At 38.9% G+C, this 21672-nt stretch overlaps 1 protein-coding gene across 1 annotated transcript; it reads right to left on the bottom strand.

Moving 5' to 3' along the window:
* Positions 1-9079: 9079 nt before the first annotated feature.
* Positions 9080-20738, bottom strand: TMEM271 (transmembrane protein 271). Its single transcript, XM_077475419.1, has one exon. It carries the CDS (start codon positions 20236-20238, stop codon positions 19363-19365), a length of 876 nt encoding a protein of 291 aa, XP_077331545.1. The 5' UTR covers positions 20239-20738; the 3' UTR covers positions 9080-19362.
* Positions 20739-21672: the final 934 nt, after the last annotated feature.

Raw genomic sequence — 21672 nt, 5'->3', positions numbered from 1 at the left:
ATGATTATTATTTTTTTTTTATATGAAATATTCAACAGTCTAATAAATAGAAAAAACAATATTGTACTCAAAATAATAAAGATATATATATATATACAGTAGCTCACAAAAGTGAGTACACCCCTCGTATTTTTGTAAATTGTATATTGTAAATTTGTAACACTGAAGAAATGACACTTTGCTACAATGTAAAATAGTGAGTGTACAGCTTGTATAACAGTGTACATTTGCTGTCCTCTCAAAATAACTCAACACACAGCCATTAATGTCTAAACCGCTGGCAACAAAAGTGAGTACAAATTGGACCCAAGGTGTCAATATTTTCTGTGGTCACCATTATTTTCCAGCACTGCCTTAACCATCTTGGGCACGGAGTTCACCGGAGCTTCACAGGTTACCACTGGAGTCCTCTTCCACTCCTCCATGATGACATCACAGAGCTGGTGGATGTTAGAGACCCTGCGCTTCTTCAACTTCTATTTGAGGATGCCCCACAGATGCTCAAAAGGGTTTAGGTCTGGAGACATACTTGACCAGTCCATCAGCTTTACCCTCAGCTTCTTCAGCAAGGCAGTGGTCATCTTGGAGGTGTGTTTGGGGTCATTATTGTGTTGGAATATTGCCCTGTGCCCCAGTCACCGAAGGGTGGGGATCATGCTCTGCTTCAGTATGTCACAGTGCATGCTGGCATTCATGTTTTCCTCAATGAACTGTAGCTCCGCAGTCCCGGCAGCACTCATGCAGCCCCAGACCATGATGCTCCCATCACTATGCCGACTGTAGGCAAGACATATTTGTGTTTGTACTCCTCACCTGGTTGCCGCCACACACGCTTGACACCAACTGAATCAAATACATTTATCTTGGTCTCAACAGAACACAGGACATGGTTCCAGTAATTCATGTCCTTAGTCTGCTTGTCTTCAGCAAACTGTTTGCGGGCTTTTTTGTGCATCATCTCTAGAAGAGGCTTCCTTCTGACCAATTTGCTGCAGTATGGGCGTATGGTCTGAGCACTGACAGGCTCCTCACCTCTTCGACCTCTGCAGCAATGCTGGCATCACTCACACATATATTTACCAAGACAACCTCTGGATATGGTGCTGAGCATGTGCACGCAACTTTTTTGGTCGACCATGGTGAGGTCTGTTCTGAGGGGAACCTGTCCTGTTAAAAGTCAATTTGCACAGGTGTCTCTGTATATTTTTTATGGGCTTCCTTTTATATATGGGGATATACATATCTTGATAGTATGCACATACGTTATAATGTTTTTACAATGATTTAATATTTGTCTAAATAAAATGTGATTTTTAAACATTTGTGAGCACCTTTTCTCCAACTTGGGATCACAGCGCTACATTTAAAGTCCATTAACCCCTTCTCTTCTTTTTTGTAAGCATTTTGATATGGTACCACACAGTGTGAGTTTGCATGGTTATAGCATTTTTACCATTAGTTTGTTTTATTTTATAGCCGCTTTGTTATATCTTGTATAGAAAGAATAATAGAACCTCTGCAATATTTTTATTAGTGTCTGTTGGTTAACATGATTTATTCTCACTTATCTATCCAACAGAAACCCAAAAAACAACACTGCTGTCTGCATCCTCACTGGAGATTTTACTGTCACTTTATGGCCTAGTGACAACATTGCCACAGGGACAAGAAGTGAGGGGAAATCTCTCCAGTGGCATCACAAACAGCAATAAAAATCTAACTAAAGATTACCCTTCCCCACTCTTTGTACACAAACACAAAATGTTGACTAGTCTTTATTCCTCTTTTTTTGTGACACTAGAATACATAATGTTGCGAAGTGTGCATGGCGTTTGCAGATTTACGTCTGACTTGCAATCCATGAACTCACAAGTTAATATGAAGGTGCAGAGGAGTTTTACCAATCTACCCAAAAACATTGAGGAATCTGTCATCTGCACTTCTGCCCATTTTAAGCTCTTATACATAATATACTTTCTCTTATTACATTACAGATCTCCTAGGATCTGTACATATGTCGATAGAAACCAGAGTTTGATTGTGACCTCATGGACACTGGGTGTCAAAAACACAGCTTTTAAGGGTGTTTGACATTTTTTTCTGCCTCTAAACACCCCTCTGTGTTAGCCTGTCCATGCACACATAGGCGTTTATAGGCGTTTAGAGGCAGGAAAAAACAAAAAACATCACTTAAAAGTTCAGGAGAGGAGATTTTTAGCAGGGAAAAATGCCCAATGCACCTAAAAGTGTCTAAATGCATCTAAACACTAGGCGAGTTTATCACTTGAGCATTCATTCATTTCATTGGCCAGAATAAATTAATATTCTGGCCAATGGAATAAATGAACAACCCAAATGCTTGATGCGTCTAAATGAATTTGCAAAATATGGCTTTAGGAGCATTTTTTATTAGTATTCACTGGAACAAACAGTAGAGTTTGGTTTGCTAAGAATTACTTTGCAGTAAAATGTGAAATGAATGCAGATTGCAGGTCTCTGAGACCATGAATGGCTTTTCCTCAGGTGAAAGTACAGAAGCGTACCTGAATCTGATGTTTAGAAAATAGAAACATAGAAGATTGATGGCAGAAAAAAGTAGTCCACGGGAACATGCCCAAAAGTTTAAAACCTTTTTTTTTCGTCTTAGTATAGATCTAAAATAATATTTGGAAGTTAATACGCAATTATGGGTAGCGTGTAAAGTTTTAGGGCAAATTCAGACTGCTGTCGTGTGTTACTGCATATGCGTACAGTATTTGGTGCCTTAATATGTGTCGCCATAACACAGCCATGCATTTTGCATGGGCTGCTTACATGCTACAACACAACTTTTAAAGGACCTGCAACATTTTTGGCAATGCAGTCCACCACAATACACATTTCCTATCTGTTTATTGTGGTGTGCTAAAGCGTGTGGGTGCTGTTGTGTGCTGGCTTGGTGCCAGTGACTGGTGCAACACATCACACTTCCTTTTGTGTGTTACAATATTATTGTAATGCAACGCTATGAATTGGCCTTCAAAGTAAACCCACCATGAAAGGAATACAAAAGCTGCCAATTGCTGACTTCCCTCTGAAAATATTAGTTGCCTGCCTGTTGTCCTGATCCTGAATTCAGTACTGTTCATGATCTGAAACAAGTATCACAAAGTCATAGGTAAGTTGTGATCTGCATACTTGTTCTGTGTCAGTGACTGACTACTAGTATTTTTAGAAACTGAGGTCGTCAATGGCAGCTTCCATGAAGCAGCAGCCTCTCTGCAGTAGTCTGACTCACCCCCTATGAGACAGGGCGAGAGATCTCCAATGAGCAGGAAAGGGGAGCAGAGATCTCTAGATCTGATTCACAGAGGGTTTGTCAGACCAAAGCAGAGAAGCTGCTCCTTTTATATAAAGATTAAGGGTCCTTCTCTACAGCATTAAAGTATATATTACTCCAACATGTCATATTCCTGATGTGTGTCTGTACTTGCATTAAAAAGGATCCTGTGCTTTCTGTATTGCTTCCTTTGCTTGAAATACCTGGTGATCCTGCCAGTCCCCCTGCTTTTCAATTTCAAAATGTCCACACTAGGCATGAGAGCACATCCATCCTGCCATAGTAATTTTTCTGGCTGTTCAGCCTGCCTGTTCTCCAATGAGCAGACTCGTGCTGTCACTCCCCCCCCCCCCCCCCAAACAGCCATTCACTGAGAAGATCGGTGTACTACTTTTTCCTTGCCTCCTGCTGACACGCCTCCTTGCAGTGACCAGCTCCATCCCTCTAAGCCCAAGCTGAGAACAGAGGTTATGTGATCACTTATAAAAATAAGAAAAAAGTATTTATACCTGTGTATATATACACGATATATATATATATATATATATATACATATATATACATATATATATATATATATATACATATATATATATATATATATATATATACATATATATATATATATATATATATATATATATATATATATATATATATATATATATATATATATATATACATATATATATATATATATATATATATATATATATATATATATATATACATATATATATATATATATATATATATATATACACACACACACACACACACACACACACACACACACAGTGGATATAGAAAAGAATCGCCCCACTTTAAAAATATTCACTTTTTTTTTTTTTGCAACCTGGCAGCCTGAAATTAAGACACATTTTTTGTTTTATCTATCTGTATTTACTCTTACAACGTATAACATCTAAGTAAAAGATATAACACCAACATGTCAGAAAAAAAAAAAACAGAAGAGTTGGAAAAAGGATCACCCCCTTGTGTCAGTATTTTGTTGAACCACCTATTGTTTTAATTACAGTCTGTTGGAAAATGTCCATAATAAGTTTGCACACTCTTCTTTAAAGAACTACTCAAATTCAGTTAAATTTGATGGTGACCGTTTATGGACTGCAGTCTTCAAATTATACCACAGGTAGTCAATGGGGTTTAAGTCTGGGCTCTGACTAGGTCATGCAAGGACATTCAACTTTTTATCCTTCAACCACTGTGTGGTCATTTTTGCTGTGTGCTTTGTGTTATTGTCATGTTGGAATTAATATCATGTTTTTCTTGCAACCCTCCCATACGAGCCACATTTATGGAGAATTTGTGAGATTGTTGTCACAAGCACACAGTGACCAATCTTTGTCATACATTTCTGAAACTGATCCAGAGATGCTGTAGGCCTCTTGGTAGCCTCTCTGACCAGTTTCATCCTGGCTCTCTAATCCAGTTTGGAGCGATGTCCTGATCCAGGCAGGGTGTGTTTTGTACCAAATACCTTACACTTTTTAATAATAGAATTCATTGTGCTTCTAGGCATGGATAAAGCCTTTGAAATTGTTTTGTATCCATCTCCTGACTTGTGCTTGTCTACAACTTTATCTTGGAGAGGTTTTGACAGTGCCTTGCCATCCATAGTTGATTGTTTGCTTCAGTTGCACTACCAGCTCCAGGAAAGCTATTTCATGCTGAGCTAATCAAAATGACCACAGCAGATCACAGTTGAAAGTCAAATGGCTTTGTGTGCAATTGAGAAGGTGATTAGCTACACCTGATTGAGTCTACAAGTCATTTTTTAGGAAGGGGGTGATCCTTTCTCTAACACAGTAAGACCCCTTTCACACTGAGGCGGTTTTCAGGCACTTTAGCGCTAGAAATAGCCTCTGCTAAGCACTTGGAAAATATTCACTGCAGTGTGACTTTTCACACTCGGGCAGTGCACTGGTGGGACGTTACCAAAATTCCTGCAAGCAGCATCTTTGGGGCAGGTTGGGAACGCTGTATTTAGCGCTCCCAAAACACACCTGCCCATTGCAATGAATGGGAAGCGCTTCTAAAGTGCCTTAACCAGTTCCCGACCAGCGCACGCCGATGTACGTCGGCAGAATGGCACGGGCAGGCATATTGATGTACAGGTAAGTCCAATCTTTAATGCCGCCCTGCCATTGTGAGCGCGTCGCCGGCGGCGCGCTCGCGTGCTGGTCAGGACCCCCGTGAGTCCGGTCACAGGTCCCACGGACTCGATCACCGCGGGCATACCCATGATCATCTCACGGGGCGGCTGAACAGACAGATGCCGTTGTAAACAGCATCTCCCCGTTCTGCCTAGCAACTAGTGACGCTGATCTCTGCTCCATGTGATTGGAGCAGGGATCAGTGTTCACTAAATGAAAGCCCAGCCCCCAACAGTTAGTAACACTCCCCTAGGAACACTTAACCCCTACACTGCCACCCACTGGTTAACCCCTTCACTGCCAGTGTCATTTACACAGGAATCACTGCATTTATATAGCAGTGATTGCTGTATAAATGACAATGGTCCCAAAAATGTGTCAAAAATGTCTGATGTGTCCGCCATAATGTCGCAGTCACAATAAAAATCGCTGATCGCCGCCATTACTAGTAAAAAAAATTATTAATAAAAATGCCATAAAACTATCCCCTATTTTGTAAACGCTATAACTTTTGCGCAAACCGATCAATAATCACTTATTGCGATTTCGTTTTACCAAAAATATGTAGAAGAATATGTATCGGCCTAAACTGAGGGAAAAAATGTTTTTTTTATATATTTTTTGGGGGATATTTATTATAACAAAAAGTAAAAAATAATGCGTTTTTTTCAAAATTGTCGCTCTATTTTTGTTTATAGCGCAAAAAATAAAAACCGCAAGGGTGATCAAATACCACCAAAAGAAAGCTCTATTTGTGGGGAAAAAAGAACATCAATTTTGTTTGGGAGCCACATCGCATGACCGCGCAATTGTCAGTTAAAGCGACACAGTGCTGAATCGCAAAAAGTGGTCTGGTCTTTGGCCAGCAAAATGGTCCAGGGCTGAAGTGGTTAAAAGCGCTTTGAAAGTTCCACAAAACTGGAGTTTTTAACCCTTTTTTTGGGGGTAAAACCACACAGCAGCCAAAAAGCACCACTAAAATAGGGCTAAAGCCTGCTAAAATGAACAGTGCTTTAGTGCTAATGGCGGGTGCTGTCAGTGTGAAAGGGCTCTTATTCTGTTTTTTTTTTTATTCTGACATGTTGGGTTCATATCTTTTACTGGAATGTTATAAGTTGTACTGAGTACAGCTGGATAAAATAAAAACTGTGTCTGCCTTCATTTCAGGCTGCAAAGCAACAAAATGTGATTATTTTAAAGGGGGTGATTCTTTTCTATACCCATTGTGTGTATATATACACACACGTTTTCCCTTTCAGTTCTATTTTAAACTGAATTGTTTTCTTTTCATATATACTTTAAAACAAGTGGCAGGCTATTTTTTACTATGACTGTGGCTTATTTATCAGCAAAGCAAAGGTTAAGAATATGATCATTTGCCATAATAATGCACCCTCAATCTATTGAGGTGATAGTAAGATATCAACATTAAATTATTAAGCAATACCGAATCAATCTTCTTGCATTATTTTTGTATAGGACAACCATTCAGGATATTGTAAGGTGAGTCATAAAGACACTACAATATGGTAATGTACATCATTCTTTTTTTTAACACAAAAATTAAACATCTGTATGCAGGTTGGGTGAATGGCTTTATTTTTTAAACTGCATCTGTGCTGATAATCAGCGGTTCTGGATGAACAATTGGCCACTGGGACGAAAAGGAACAATCTGCATGTGTTCACCCGCTATCCTAAAATTTAACTTAATTCACTAGCTTTTTAGATTTGTGACAGCATGTAAATGCATTCTGCTTAAAACATCAACAGAATATAGTAGGTCACAGTAAATTAGGTGAAATTCAGATGTGCATTAAGTTCAGCAAATAAGTAGTTGTTCGGTTTTGCAATAGCTGCTGTTCACGATTTCCAATAACTCCATTGTGTTGCAAATGCATGTTAATTATCAATTCAGCTCCACTGTAAGCCTGTGAAATCAATGAGTGTTGCACATCTGGATTATTTCAAAGTTCATAAGACACGATCAAAGTTAGTCCATATGATATAATCAAAATATATAGCATTGAAATTATTCAGATAATACCGACTCTTTTCAGCTTTGCCTTTCTCCAGCTGTCCACTGCAGTAACAATGTTATTGAACTCTATCTGGAAGAATTGCTGAGAGCTATGATGCTATAAAAATGTGATGACTATGCAGTGATCCTGATAGCAAAATTATTATTTGATTTTTACAGGACTTTACTCAATTATAGGCCACCAATACATGCGTTTTCATTTGCCTAATGAGACCCTGGTGCCCATTATAATAAAATCATGGTTTCCATACAGTAAAGTTTCCGATTTTAAAAACCGTCTCCTGCTTTGTTACTAGGAGTTAAAAGCTGCCTCTGCTTTCATTAATTACCTGGTTGCAGGATGCCAAGTGGTCAAATAGTGTTCTCCTCTGGGCTATGAGTATTGATTATAGAAGATCTAACCCTAATCACTAAAATCTCCAATACGCTTTAACATTTTAATTCAATTTTAAAAGTTGTTTTCAATCTATGTATATATGCAACTTTAAAGTGGATGTAAACCCAATTTTTTTTTTTTATGTCATAATGTAGAGTATAATATTTCCTATGATTTGAGCCCAGTCTTGCCACAAAGAGTTAATCCAGCTCTGAGCAACCCTCTTTTATTGTTCAGTGAGATAAATCTTGACAAACACAGAAAAACGTTGTCAAATTCTCCCCCTTGCTGTGAGTGACAGGTGATTTACATAGCTCGTGCACTAGCCTAAGAGACATGCATTAATTTTTAATTCCCTCACACTCCTTTCTTCTGCTGCTCTGCCAGGATTGGATGTTCCCCACCTCAGCATAATTGGGCATGCTGAAGTCATGTGGTTACTTTCCTGTCTTTTCACTGGATGTTAGAGATCATAGCAGAAGTTCAGTGTAAGAACTACACAGGAAAATATGCATATTGACAAGGGGAGTGTAGAGGTGGGCGGGTAGTCTACTGACATCATGACTCCACCCACCGAGCTCCAGACAACAGACCCACCCACAGAATCTGCAGTTTTTCGGGTCTCATAACAGAGGGGAGACATTTGACAGGTAGGGATACATGCAGGAGGCACATATATCCTTATAGATAGCCACTATGACAGTAGTTTAGAAAGGATGACATTGGGTTTACATCAATTTTAATTTAAATATTACCTGAACCCTCCTTCCATGAAAGTCCTAGTGCAGGCACTACATGTTATGACAAATATCTCCCAACTAGCTGCATTCCTGTGTTGTAAACCTGTCACATTATCCCATTGTGGAGGCTACCAGCCGCTATGCTGACAAACTGTGCAGGCATGGTCTACCTTAGTTGCTATCAGAAGGTCGAGCCACAGCAACTATGTAGTAGATGTTGAAGCAAATGAATGTTTACAGGGGGTCACTGAAGGAAGCTGAAGGAAAACAACAGCACTGAGATGCAAAAAATGATGAAAAATGTATGAGATTGTTTATGCTACACAGTGCTTTCACAAAGGAATTGTCATCTATTTAAGGTTAAGCACATCTTTAATACTGTAAAATATATCAAGCTCCAGACCCACTGACTACTAGATCCGTAAGATAATTAATGAAGGGGTAGGTCGTTTTTATTCATTAAAAAATATATACTGATTGGGCCAAACGTACAGTGAACATGCCAGAGCTGTAGACAATTAAGTATTTGAATATTGCTATAAAGTCGAAAATAAGCTTATTCATATTCACATTTTTTATTTTGTTTTTATATTGCAGTGCTTAAGGCTCCTCAGGTGTACTGCTAAAAAGTCCAAAGGATGTAAATTGAACAAAATAGAGGACATCTGAAAGATAAAGTCATGGAAAGGAAAAGGCTTATGGATCTTGCTTGTTTTGTCATTCACTTTTTTTTTTTAACATTTCTGGTTTTCACTGTATTTTTTTATATTTGAAGTATGAAGACTAAAAATCAAAGTGTTTTTTTTTTGTTTCCACCTGTTTTATGTCTTCACAGAAATGAAAGGACTGGACTGCAGGAAGGAATAAACGTGATATATATACACTCATTTTTTTTATAACATCTGTAAAAAAAAAAAAAAAAAAAGTCCACATTTTCAAATGTATCATTTTCAAACATATCATGAAAAATGGTAGTATAGGAAATGTGGATGTGGAGGATGAAGACAAACAACCAAGTTCAAACTGGAGCAAGTATAGGTTCTTGTAAGTGTACCAGGGCCGTATTTATCATCAGACACAAGTGACATCTGCCTATAGGAGGCAGAGGCAAAGATGCAAATTTCCTTTTAAGTTTTTTTTTTTCCTAGCATCGCTAAAAATACAGTCATCTCATACTGACTGAATTTATACATTGGTACAAAATTCTAAAATAGATTCGGATCAACAAGATTATCTGTTTAAAAGTGATGCTGGCATTGGGGTATTGTTACAAAGTGTGTGTGCTTACAGTGATAGAAATCTATTTGTGAGATGTACTGAAACCCAACCTTTCTTGGTCAACCTACATCTTGCCAGAGAACATGTTCTGATTGGCTACAACCTCTAATCAACAAAAGATTTCCAACTTGTCTGTTCAACAGAAGATGATCAAATAAACAATCAAACAGAGCAAGCAAGAGAGGGTGGCTACATTCCTACATACCATGGAGAAGGAACATAACCACCATCTAACAGGAATTCCAACCATAGCAGCACACAGAAGGAATTTGGGGATTTGAAGGAGGCTGAGAGTAACAGAAAGAACTTTTGAGTTAAGAATAAAGACTTGAAGAGATTTTTTAAAACCAGATTTTAGTATCACATTAAGCTGTAAGCCTAGTCATAAAATATACAGTAGCTCATCTCATTATTACAGGGTGAGACCTGCTAGCTGCAACAGGCATGCACAGCAGGGAAGGTTGCAACATGTCAACTGTTTGCTAAGATTACTTACTCCTTTTGCAAACTGCTGTAAAATTATCCCCAAACTTTTTCAATTTAATTACCATAATGATTTGTCCTCTTTGCAACTTTTAGACTACTCCTATGACTGTCAATATGAGGTCACATTGTCATCACATATAATCAAATTCATGTATCATTTGCATAAGTGCTACACATATTTCTAGATATTAACATTTTAATACATTATTTAAATATGCGCTCACTTACATACACTATGGATCGCCTTTAAAGAAATGTATTTTCATAACATCTAATCACAAGATATTACTGGGTAATAGCAACATATCCTTAGATTTGGACTATGGGCCTGCCTTTTTTCATTACTTTCTTTAATTCAAATGAGCCAATTTAGATGTTCAGCAATCACTGTGACAGTAACTGGGGAATTTAAATGTACAAATGCTATCCAGGCATAATTTTCCTTGGTTGGTAATGGCTGAAGAACCTCTAATGCTGCAGTGCAGTTGTTTACATTGTGCAGATGGGTAATTACCATATAAATATTAAAAAGTGCTGCTTTGGATATCACTGGTATTAGCTGTAGAGACTAATGGCTGTATAATGTGATGGGAGCAGGTAATTAATCAGATCACATCAGCTGCTCACCATGCTGATACTTTAATAGTAGCCATGGACAGGTCTTTTTCCAGTGTAAGTGAAGGGTTGTGTTTTAAACTTCCTGCTTCAGCTCCTACGCCTGTGCTCTTTTGAGCTAAGGTGGCCCTACCGAAATGAAAGAATTAAGTTAAAAGCTAATCACTTGATAAACACTTTTGCATGAGATATGTAGTGGTGTTTATAATGACTCTTTGGTTATGGTCAGGATTGAAAAAAATACAACAAAACACCTTATGCTTTATATTGTTATTGTTGGTTATTAATATTTTGTATTTTTTTTTTTTTGGAGTTGGGAGGTGGAGTTTAAAAGTCCCTTTTTCACATATGTATCTCTATTTAAGTACATCAATTTGTTCACAAGCTCTGTAGCTCAAGTGGATTTTTGTAAACTTCAGCCACTAGTACTGAAGTTTAAGCCAGACAAACGTAGCCAAAAGACTGATAGCCTTTGTAACGCACTAAATGTTATTTGTATATAAAAAGTAAAGAGATGTAAAGTAACAGTTTAAATGTATGTAAAGAAAAACTGCTTTAATAAAATGTAACCTAGCTAAAGTCATTTGCAGGAATTTTATTTCCACAGTTACAGCTACATTGCTGAAATGATCTTGGAATGCATTGCTGATGTGATTTATAGGGACACTAAACTTGATACCATATATAGTAACCTCACTATGACTTTGCTGTAGGTACTGTTGAGCTTAGAGCCAAAGGTGTCTGGGTTCCTGCTTCACATGCTTTTGTGACATCAGACGCACCTCAGGGGTGTGTAACATAACAATATTCACTTCTTCACTGATTCACCATTTCCGTAAACGTCTGTAGAGCAAAAACTATCTGTTCCTCTGCTAAAAATGTCATCAACTGGGCAAGCCCTACCACCCTTGGCTCTGAGCCCACCACTGCCCACTAGGAGAGGAAAAGTTGCTATGAAGGATTTCTACAAAAATCACATAAAATGTTTTTTAGGACAGGTTTAAAAACCCTGCCCGACCACCATTTCCTCATCTTTTTCCATTCATCTAACTGGACATATTTAAGGCACCTCTAGTCAACAAGCACGTCTGTGGGTGGGTGAATGGATTGCAAGTCTATGACTATGAAATAACTATCCACAGTGTGATTAGTTTCTTCTTTGAAAGAAAAAAATGCAATAAAAATTGTCTGAAAATATTTTACTGTTTGTGTATGGTGCTTTGTGATCTTTTGGAGAATGTCCAAATCTCAGATATCCGGGCTTTTGCAGGATTCACTGACAAAATTGATCAGCTCATGGTCAGGATTAGTTAGAACAAAAAAATAAACACATTTAAAAGAATTGGTACATTTGAACTTTGAATATGTGTTGTTGATAGGTGGAGAGATAGATAGATAGATAGATAGATAGATAGATAGATAGATAGATAGATAGATAGATAGATAGATAGATAGATAGATAGATAGATAGATAGATAGATAGATAGATAGATAGATAGATAGATAATCAGACTATATGGCCAAAAGTTTGTCAACACACTTACATGAGCTATGAGCATTATTATTATTCCAAATGTCCTTCCCCCTTTGCAGTTAAAGTGATATTAAAGGCCAAAGTTTTTTTACTAGACAGAAAAAAAAAAAAAAAGGTTATATTTGCTTACCTGCTCCGTGCAACGATAAAGCAGTCCATTACCTCTTCTTCAGCGTTTCCCTACCAGCGCTGTCTACTCCTTCTTCCTGCTGGTGGCCCCATAATAAGAAGTGTGCTATGGGGGCACCTCTGTGGGCACGCTTCCGAGCCAGGTTTGTGCGTCCATAGACACACACAGCTACACCCCTCACAGCCTGCCTGTGTCTACTGTGAGACCAGAAAGTTAGTGGAGCAGTGCTGCAAATGGGACAGTACTTGATCAGTGAGAGGAGACAGGTAAGTGTTTAGGGATAGGGGGAGGAGGGAAAGGTAGTGGGGCATTTTTTTATGTTAATGCATAGAATGCATTAAGGTAAAAAAATAACTCTTAGCCCTTGTACACACGGTCAGACATTCCGACAACAAAATCTGTCTGATTTTGTCCGACGGATTTTGTCCGAAACTGGTGTTGCATACACACACTTGGATGAAGTTGTCGGAAAATCAGATTGTTCAGAACATGATGGCGTTCGTTCCTTACGACGGGACTACGTTCAGGTTAGTAGCCAATAGCTTTGGTCTAGGAATTTGATCTGAGCATCCGTGGAACTTTGTCCGATCTAAATTCTCTACAAACGATTGGACAAAGTCCAATCGGATCATGTTGTCGGAAAATTTTTATATCCAGCTCTCAAACTTTGTTGGTCAGACATTCCGACGGAAAAAGTCAGATGAAGCCCACACATGGTTGGATTATCCGACAACATGGTCCGATCAGACATTTTCCGTCGGAATGTCCGACCGTGTGTACAAGGGCTAAGAATTTAAAGCCACTTTAAAACAACCTACATTCCTTTGAGAAGGTCTTCCACAAGATTTTGTAGCGTGCCTGTGGGAAAATGTACCCATTCAGCTAAAAGAGCATCTGTGAGGTCAGTTAAGATCTGGCTTACACATATCATTCCAGTTCATTCTAAAGATGTTTAGTGGGTTTGAAGTCAGGGCTTTTTGTAGACCACTAAAGTTCCTGGCATAGGAGCACACTCATGTTGTTGGACTAGAAAACAACTTTCTCCATACTGTTCAATATCTTTGTACTCTGTAGCATTAACAGTACACGTCACTGCAAATGGCTGAATGCAATAATGTAAAGGGGAGTTTGCAATGTACTTTTGGCCATATAGTGTAGAACAATGTTTGTCAACTCCAGTCCTCAAGTACCCCCAACAGGTCATGTTTTCAGGGTTTCCCACAGATGAAATGGATGTGTTAATTACTAAGGCAGTGAAACTGATTAGATCACTTGTGCACAATAATGGAAAGCCTTAAAACATGACCTGTTGGGGGTACTTGAGGACTGGAGCTGAAAAACATTGGTGTAGAAAGATCAATAGATAGATAAATGCATGCATACTTAGATTTTGTGTGTTAAGTTCAGAATATTTTCATACCTAAGGATCAATTTACAAAGCTTTAACACAAGGATAATGATCTTTATTTTAGACATGTGAATGTCATTTTCAGATCTTATCGGACTCGGCTGAACATTACTGTCTTTTTTAATAAAGGATACTTATCCTGGTGTGTTTGCTTTGTGAATTGAGCACATAATCTGTGTATTTCATCCACAAGTTTGCCTTCCTTTCAGGTGTTGCAGCTAATGCAGCAGTCATATAGTGCCCAAACAAAACTGCTTCTTACTTACTAGCTGTGCGCTAGTATTACATTTTGATGTACAGAATTCACATCCTCTTGAAGTTTTATCAGTTTGCTGTAACAGACTGTACTCGATGTAATTAAAAATTTGCAACCCAGCTTTTGCATGGTATATGAGGCGATGATACATTTTTATAGCAGGATATTTGGTAGACACAAACAGACCCATAAAAAGTGCCACATCAGTGACTGATGTCACAACTGTAGCAAGCCCAAGCTTGTCTCCAGATTTCACCAAAATTATATTTTCAATGAACATGTTGTATTTAGCATCCCACTGCCATACGGTGAATCAGCTTTCAAGTCGATGACATGCATCATCAAAAACATGATCAGTTTGAAACATCAGCGTTTAACAAATACAGCAATCAAATAAAACAGTCAGCAGGTAGTTCTTATGATCAGTTTGTAACACTGAACAAAAGCATGCAACATGGACATAATGGCTGTAAGTTTATGAATTTGTATTAATTATGTGGTAATATGTCTACACAGACTGCAGATGTCCTCATGCAACAGTGTGATTGATCTATACATTCAGCATAAATAATATACCCTAATGTTGGCTTTATGACTCTACATAAAACCAGTGCTCTAATAACACTTAGAAATTGTTCAATCCGAAAATAAAAATGTATACCCAAACATTATTCTATGCCACATCTTTTGGCATCAAAAATATTTTCTTCGTTTTTAAATTACAAAACAAATATTCTAGTAAGTCATAAAGTGCCTCAAATACTGGTCTTTTTCTCTGGATCACATTCAGTATATATTATTTCTGATTCAAGTAAAAAAAAAAAAGCTAAAAATAAAAAATGGTGGCGTGGTATGAGCACAAATGATAGCACTAATAAATATCTATTTGCTTCCAGCATGACTGCTCTGGGCAGGCATAAGTACAGTACACAGAAGCTTTTGTATCTTTTTAAAGTGCAATATTTTGCCATATGGAAACAATAAAATTGAATTTTGTCTAGCAATAAAATTATTATCAAATATTAATTCGTTATCAAGCAGGATAACTATTCGCACAGTAGTATAAACAAGCCACTGTTTTTTAATACAAGGGTATTTTATAACAATCATATAGGGCAATGACCTATATAAAAGAACAAAGTGAAGTCATAATTGAAAATAAGTGCTGCAAAGTTAATGCCACAAGGTACAGTTCTCTACTGTCAAAGAACAGACAGGACCTCAGGCATTCAGTATCCGTGTTGTCTTCAGCATGCAATCAAATGTTAGATTTCATTTTTCTAAACTGACACCTGCAATCTGGATAACGTCTGCAATGCTCACTGTTTGCATATTTGCATTACATGTTTTCTGTGCATTAATACACATGCGTTAATGTGAATGGCCTTAGGGCAGCCCATTCAAAATTAAAACGCTGCCAGCTCTTCCTCACACATGATCCTTGCATTGCAGATTACTACAATGCAGGTATGTTGGGGTGACATTCAAAATAAAGACCACTGCAACCAGTATGTATATTACACGCATTAATGCACGTTGCAGTTATGTGTTAAGGCTAACTGTGACACAGAAGTATGAATCTGGCCTAAAACAAGCCTTCATTAACCTTTTTAGCAATGGGTATTGTGGAAAATGACTTCAACAACAGTAGCTCTCTTTTCCTATTACTTTCTGGTGCACCAGAATCTTGGCAGTCTGCCCACCAGCAGGAATTTCTAAGCTGTTAGAAGCGGACTATAAACAGACTTTAGAGTCTTTGTAGTGATCATTTTGGATCTTTGAGAATAAAATACATCATTGTATGGTACATGTCACTAGATCAATAGTAAGGGATTGTTTTAAGGCTATTTTACTGCTTACTAAGAACATATGAATTATATAATGTGCATAGTCTGGGCACAGGTGCACTTTAAGATTCCATGCAAACTGGCTTTAAAAAAACGCTGTTCCTAGAGGAGTTACATACTACGTAGTTTTGTCCATACATATTACATCATTTAAAGGCATATTTTAAGCTCAGTGTTTAGAAAAAAAAAACAAAAAAACTCCTGTTTGTTTATGAGAGCAATTTTCTGGAAGAAAAAAAAACGCTAAACGCCCCTAAACGCTAGTACAAAAAATGCTCTCAATGAGCGGGCATTTTTTTAAACCAGTGCACATGGACCCCAAGCACAGAATTCACTATAGTTTAACTAATACTAATAAAGCTAGTTCTTAAACTGGCGTTAAACAAAAAATCAAAAACCAAATCCTGCAGCTTACCAATTTGTTTGATATACTGTATTGCTTCTGTTTTTAGGCTTTTTTCCCCTCTGCTTTCACCTGGTGATCTGGTGAGTAACAATTCCTGGAACTGTGTTACTGGCCAGATTATCTGGTGAAAGCAGAAGCAAAAAAAGCCTAAAAAAGGAAACAATGCAGCAACTATATCTAACGATTGGTAAGCTGCAGTACATCCAGAGCGCCTACACGCTGGATGGAAGAGCAACAGAAACACCTTTGCACAGCGGCATTTTCAGTCTGATTGGGGGGGGGGGGTGGCAGGTGTTAGATGCACTAGCAATTTTAGATACACTAATAATGTGAAGCCAAACTCAAGCTAACATTTTTAAGCAGTTACAGCAACAGTTTTATTCTCCTTTTGGGATTAAGGTTTTACATTAATAAATGAAAATAAAATCTGATCATTGTAAGCTTCTATCTTAACCCTTTAACAGACTGGCCAGATCACCGGGTGAAAATAAAGGAGTGAAAGCCTAAAAAAGAAAATAAATGCAGCCACCCGCGTCTAAGAATTGGTAAGCTGCAACATAATAAATGTTTTCTTTTGGATTTAATAACACCTTAACATAAGGCTAATACGGGATCCATAGAAAAAGGTAACAAATTGTAACGGAATCTAAAACACCTGCTTGATATTACTCAGATGGTGTGCCCAAGGCAGGAACAGAGTTCTTTGTTTACAGTCTGCCTTCCTCTGCTTTCATGGCAGCACTGTGTATGCCTACTCCTTCTCTTTTTATATAGCCATGGATCTTTCTGATCTAGCATCCTGTTATTGTTCAGGTGCTAATCACTCTATAAAAGAGTGATAATTATAAATGAGCCTTTCTAATAACAGGGTCACTCAAGAGTTTTTCATTGTACTAATTACATGACTGCAATTATCAATTCTAAAATCGACAGGCATTCAAATGCTCTTCTATGATACTGACTTTAAAATGGCAGACAGGGCACCCAAAGTTTTTTAAACAATAAATAAGTGGTGTTAGCTTAGAGTTCAAATTAAAAGGGCTTCAGGCTTCTACTATCACAAGAACTTGGGGAGAGTGATCAAAAAATTCTACTTTCTGTATTTTTTTTTTTTTTTAAATAGATAGCTTTCCCGCATCGCTCACCTGACAGCAAGAGTGATATCAGTTCATGTGTATGCTTAGTTATTGCAGAACAGTAATGGGCAGAGACATTTTTTTTTTTAATGAGAAGCCCCTATTCCCTATAATCTTTATGTTACATACTGGGTTACCCTAGAAAGAAAATCTCTTATTATTTGTTCAAAAAATGAGCCTTGTGGATTTTTTTTTTTTTGCAGTGAATCTACACAATAATTAATATTATTATTTAGGATGAACGACATGCAGCCTAAATTATTAAGGAGCACATATTTCTCATCCATTTATTTATTCTGATTGCAGGAATAAAAAGTAGGTATGTTTAAGTTCTTATGAAAAGCCACTGAAGATGAAAATCTGGAAGAAACCTAGTAGCTGCATATATTTAAATACAAGTGCTACTCAGATGATGGTATCAAATAGTTTTCTTGTGTCTGTGTGCCTTTATTCTTGAAATTTCCATGCAGAATGCTCGATCTAAGTAGATGCTGAACTTTGGATAGCTGCCCATCATGCAATCTGCATTTCTCTAGACTTGTTTATGAAAGTGTCTAAATCTCTGTGCTGCGTGCTACGTTTATACACTTTGTATGATGTGATGTGAGACTACTCTGAGGAATTGTTAACTGACAGCGGGGCTGTTTTATTAATATCTGTGCTTGAAAACAGTTCCATCCTTACACCTGTGACTCCTACAAGTGTTTTAAGTCCTAGGCTCCAGCATTAATTCTGAGAAGAACAAACACCATTCTTTGTAACAACACGTCTGATTGTTCAACCCACATAGCATGTGATCAGATGCCAAGCCAACAAAGACACGGACCTTTATTAACTCTGTTTGTGCTGCAAAGACATGAAATAGAGGCATCAGCACAAATTGCAGAACCTTTATCCCATCCAGCCTTGGGGCCCTGGTACCTCCATGCAGCAGGACCATTACTAGCTCTGGGCCCTGTTTAGGGCCGGAGAAGCTCTTTGCATATTTTCTTTTCTTTCTTTGCACATCAATCATACTTTGAAGCATTTGCTTTTTCTTTTTTGAGCTTAAAACAAAATACACTATTTGGTGATTCATTAAATTGGGCATGAATTGTGGAAGAATTGACATTACCAGAAGCATTTACTGATAAAATCTTGAGATTCGATAAAGATGAGTAATCTCATCAGACATGAAATAAAAAGCCTATTTATACTGACATAATAATTTTGTAGCTAGACACTGTAACCATGGCAATAGTGACGAATACCAAAATTGAGATTTACACTGGTATGACAAAATAAATGTGAAGAGGAGGAAAAACTGATTGATCTATACCATTTGCCACTAACTCCATACATATAAAATAAATTATTTTGGTTGGAGTCAGGCGAATACAGTGCATCCCTTGAGACCAGCAAATACACACACTCACACACATACAAACACACCAGTCAACATGGTTAAGCTTTCACCCCTTACCATACATTGGTTATGAACATTGTCTGTAAACAACCATTTTGATATATTGTGGTAGTCCTTGTGTAACATCTCCCTGTCCTATTTGCAGGCATCAGTGATTGTCAGTGCAGATCATGAAGCAGTATGGTCTCTGTACAGAAGTCTGGGTGATGTTATGTGGTGGTGGTGGTGGTACTGCTGCACAGCTCAGTAGCAGGGTATATTTCATCATATGGAGGAGGCTGCTCATTAGGAAGAGGGTAACAATAAGGGTATGAAGGGTTTAAATCAGGATCCATGGGCGAGTAACCAGGTAGCTCCAGAGATGGGTGACCCCCACAGTGCACTTCCACTCCTGCTTCATCAAAGAGGTGAAATACCCCAACGTTAATGTAGGACACACTTTGGAAGGGGAAGTCTCCAGGAGAGAAGTCATGCTCCTCATTTGAGAAGATGGAACCCCTGTTCTGTCGCTGAAAGCGCCTTCCCCCATATCTCCTTCTTCTCCTCCGCCGCTGCTGGGAGGATTTGTAGTTTTTGACCAGCAACAGGTTGATAAGACCCAGTAGACATTCCAGGGAGTTAAAAATGGTAGATATGACCAAGCCCCGCTGGTAATCCTTCAGCTTCTGACACTTTGTTGAACTGCTACCTGCACCAGGTGTTGTTTGCTGCAGGCAAAAGTGTGAATACTTCCTTTCCACGAGTGACACAGTGTCCCCATCTATCACTGCCCCAGCAAAGGCGCTCAACACACCCAACATGAACACCAGTACTCCAAGGAGGAGGAAGTTCTGACTGCTGGGCTTACTCTCCCCTGCCGCATCATCGCGGCAGCAGATCAGGGCAGATCCCAAGAGAGAGAGACCCACTGATAACAGCAACCCGGAATAGAAGGCGCCAGCAGCCGTACCCAAACGAAATGGCTCACCCTTCAGCTCAGAGCCCAGAGAGAAGCACTTGAGGCCCACGGCGGCTGCACTTAGGGCGCAGGCAAGCAGGAAGCAGCTGGAGAGCGCAGCGCAGGCTCCCCGGACACCCCACTTCATCCTCCGCGCCTACCTCTCCTCTTTCAGCACCCCCTCCTCTCCTTCTCCTCTTCCTCCTCCTGTGCTCCGGCCGGCTCTCTTTCCTCATCCTCCTGTATCCTCCTCCCCAGCTGCCCTTTCCAGGAAGGAGGTGGTGGGGTCCGGGGAGGACATGCTTTAGGGAGAGAGCCTGTAGAGCTGCATGCACTAGGGCTTAGCCCAAGGATCCTGGCTTTCCGAGTCCAGTCAGCAGCAGCAGCAGCAGTTGTAGTGGCATACAGCAGCACCGCTCTCTCTCACTGCACCTTCCCAGCCTCTGCACATTGCATTATCTCATTGCTCTTAGAAGAGGATTAAATATTGATGTGAGAGAGGGGGGAATACAGGCAATGTGCGGAGGAATAGACAAGAAAGCCTGTCAGACTTTACACCAGCCAGCTCTGCTGCACACCAGTCCGTTTTAGGCTAGGAGGAAAAAAACAATCACTTAGCAGTTGATGTCATAAAGCCCACACAGAGCTGGTTCCCTCCCACAGAATTGCTATCTTTAACCTGCATATCTTCAAAGCAGGGAAGAGGTTAATGGTGCAAGAGACTAGTTGTATGAAGAGAAGCTGCTTGATTGTGCGGATACTGCATTGTGACAAAAGCACAGAAATAGAGGAATCGAATATGTCACTGGTATCCTTAAATCTCTGCCCATCAATGAAAGATTTCAAGAGTTAATTGCTATTTTCTTCCAAGGATCACATATACTTTTTCAATTAAACGCAGCAGCGAATCACGCTGAAACACATTCTGGCTGGCTCTCATTTAAGTGGCTAGTAAATGTTTTGTATAGCATTGTGAACAACGGGTGTAACGAATTCTAGTGTATAGCACTGCAGCATGGAATGTTTATTCTGCTGCTCAAACTTTTTGTATTCCTGAGTGACTACATAATAATCTATTTTACTGAACACAGCCAGCATGCTAAGTTTCCAGGCCTTGGGCACATTCTGTACTAAAATTGTGACACTTGCTGAATTCCCTGATGGTAATAAGGATTTTTACAATCCTTTGTAGTGATGGCCGAACGGTTCGCCCGGCGGTCGTTTCGCGGCGAATTTCCGACATTCGCGGTCCGCACGTTCGAACGCCTTTTTCCGTCGTTCGCCGCGGCGGACTTACGTGTTTAATGTATACAAGAACTTTAACCTTTGGTGACACGTTTATCATGTGATACAGGACAGCCAATTGAGACATGACAGCACATGGACACTTGTACATTCCCCCTAACCTATAAATACACCCGATCCGGTGGCCATTTTACATTCTTTCTTCTGTTACGATAGGGACAGGTTCCTGTGTGGAGTAGGGAGAGATAAACCACTAGCTATTTGGTACACAAAAGTTCTTTTCAGGACTGGTATAGGTGTTAGGTGTTGATAGGTTTGCTGTGCTGCTGATTCTTGC

This window comes from Lithobates pipiens, unplaced genomic scaffold (assembly GCF_037356315.1).
Source record: "Lithobates pipiens isolate NorthernLeopardFrog02 unplaced genomic scaffold, aLitPip1_a1.2 Scaffold_13, whole genome shotgun sequence".
NCBI lineage: Eukaryota > Metazoa > Chordata > Amphibia > Anura > Ranidae > Lithobates > Lithobates pipiens.
This window is presented reverse-complemented; position numbering and strand designations above follow the sequence as displayed.

Coding starts and splice junctions, on each gene's coding strand:
- TMEM271 (XM_077475419.1), bottom strand. CDS start 20,238: ATGAAGTGGGGTGTCCGGGGAGCCTGCGCTGCGCTCTCCAGCTGCTTC.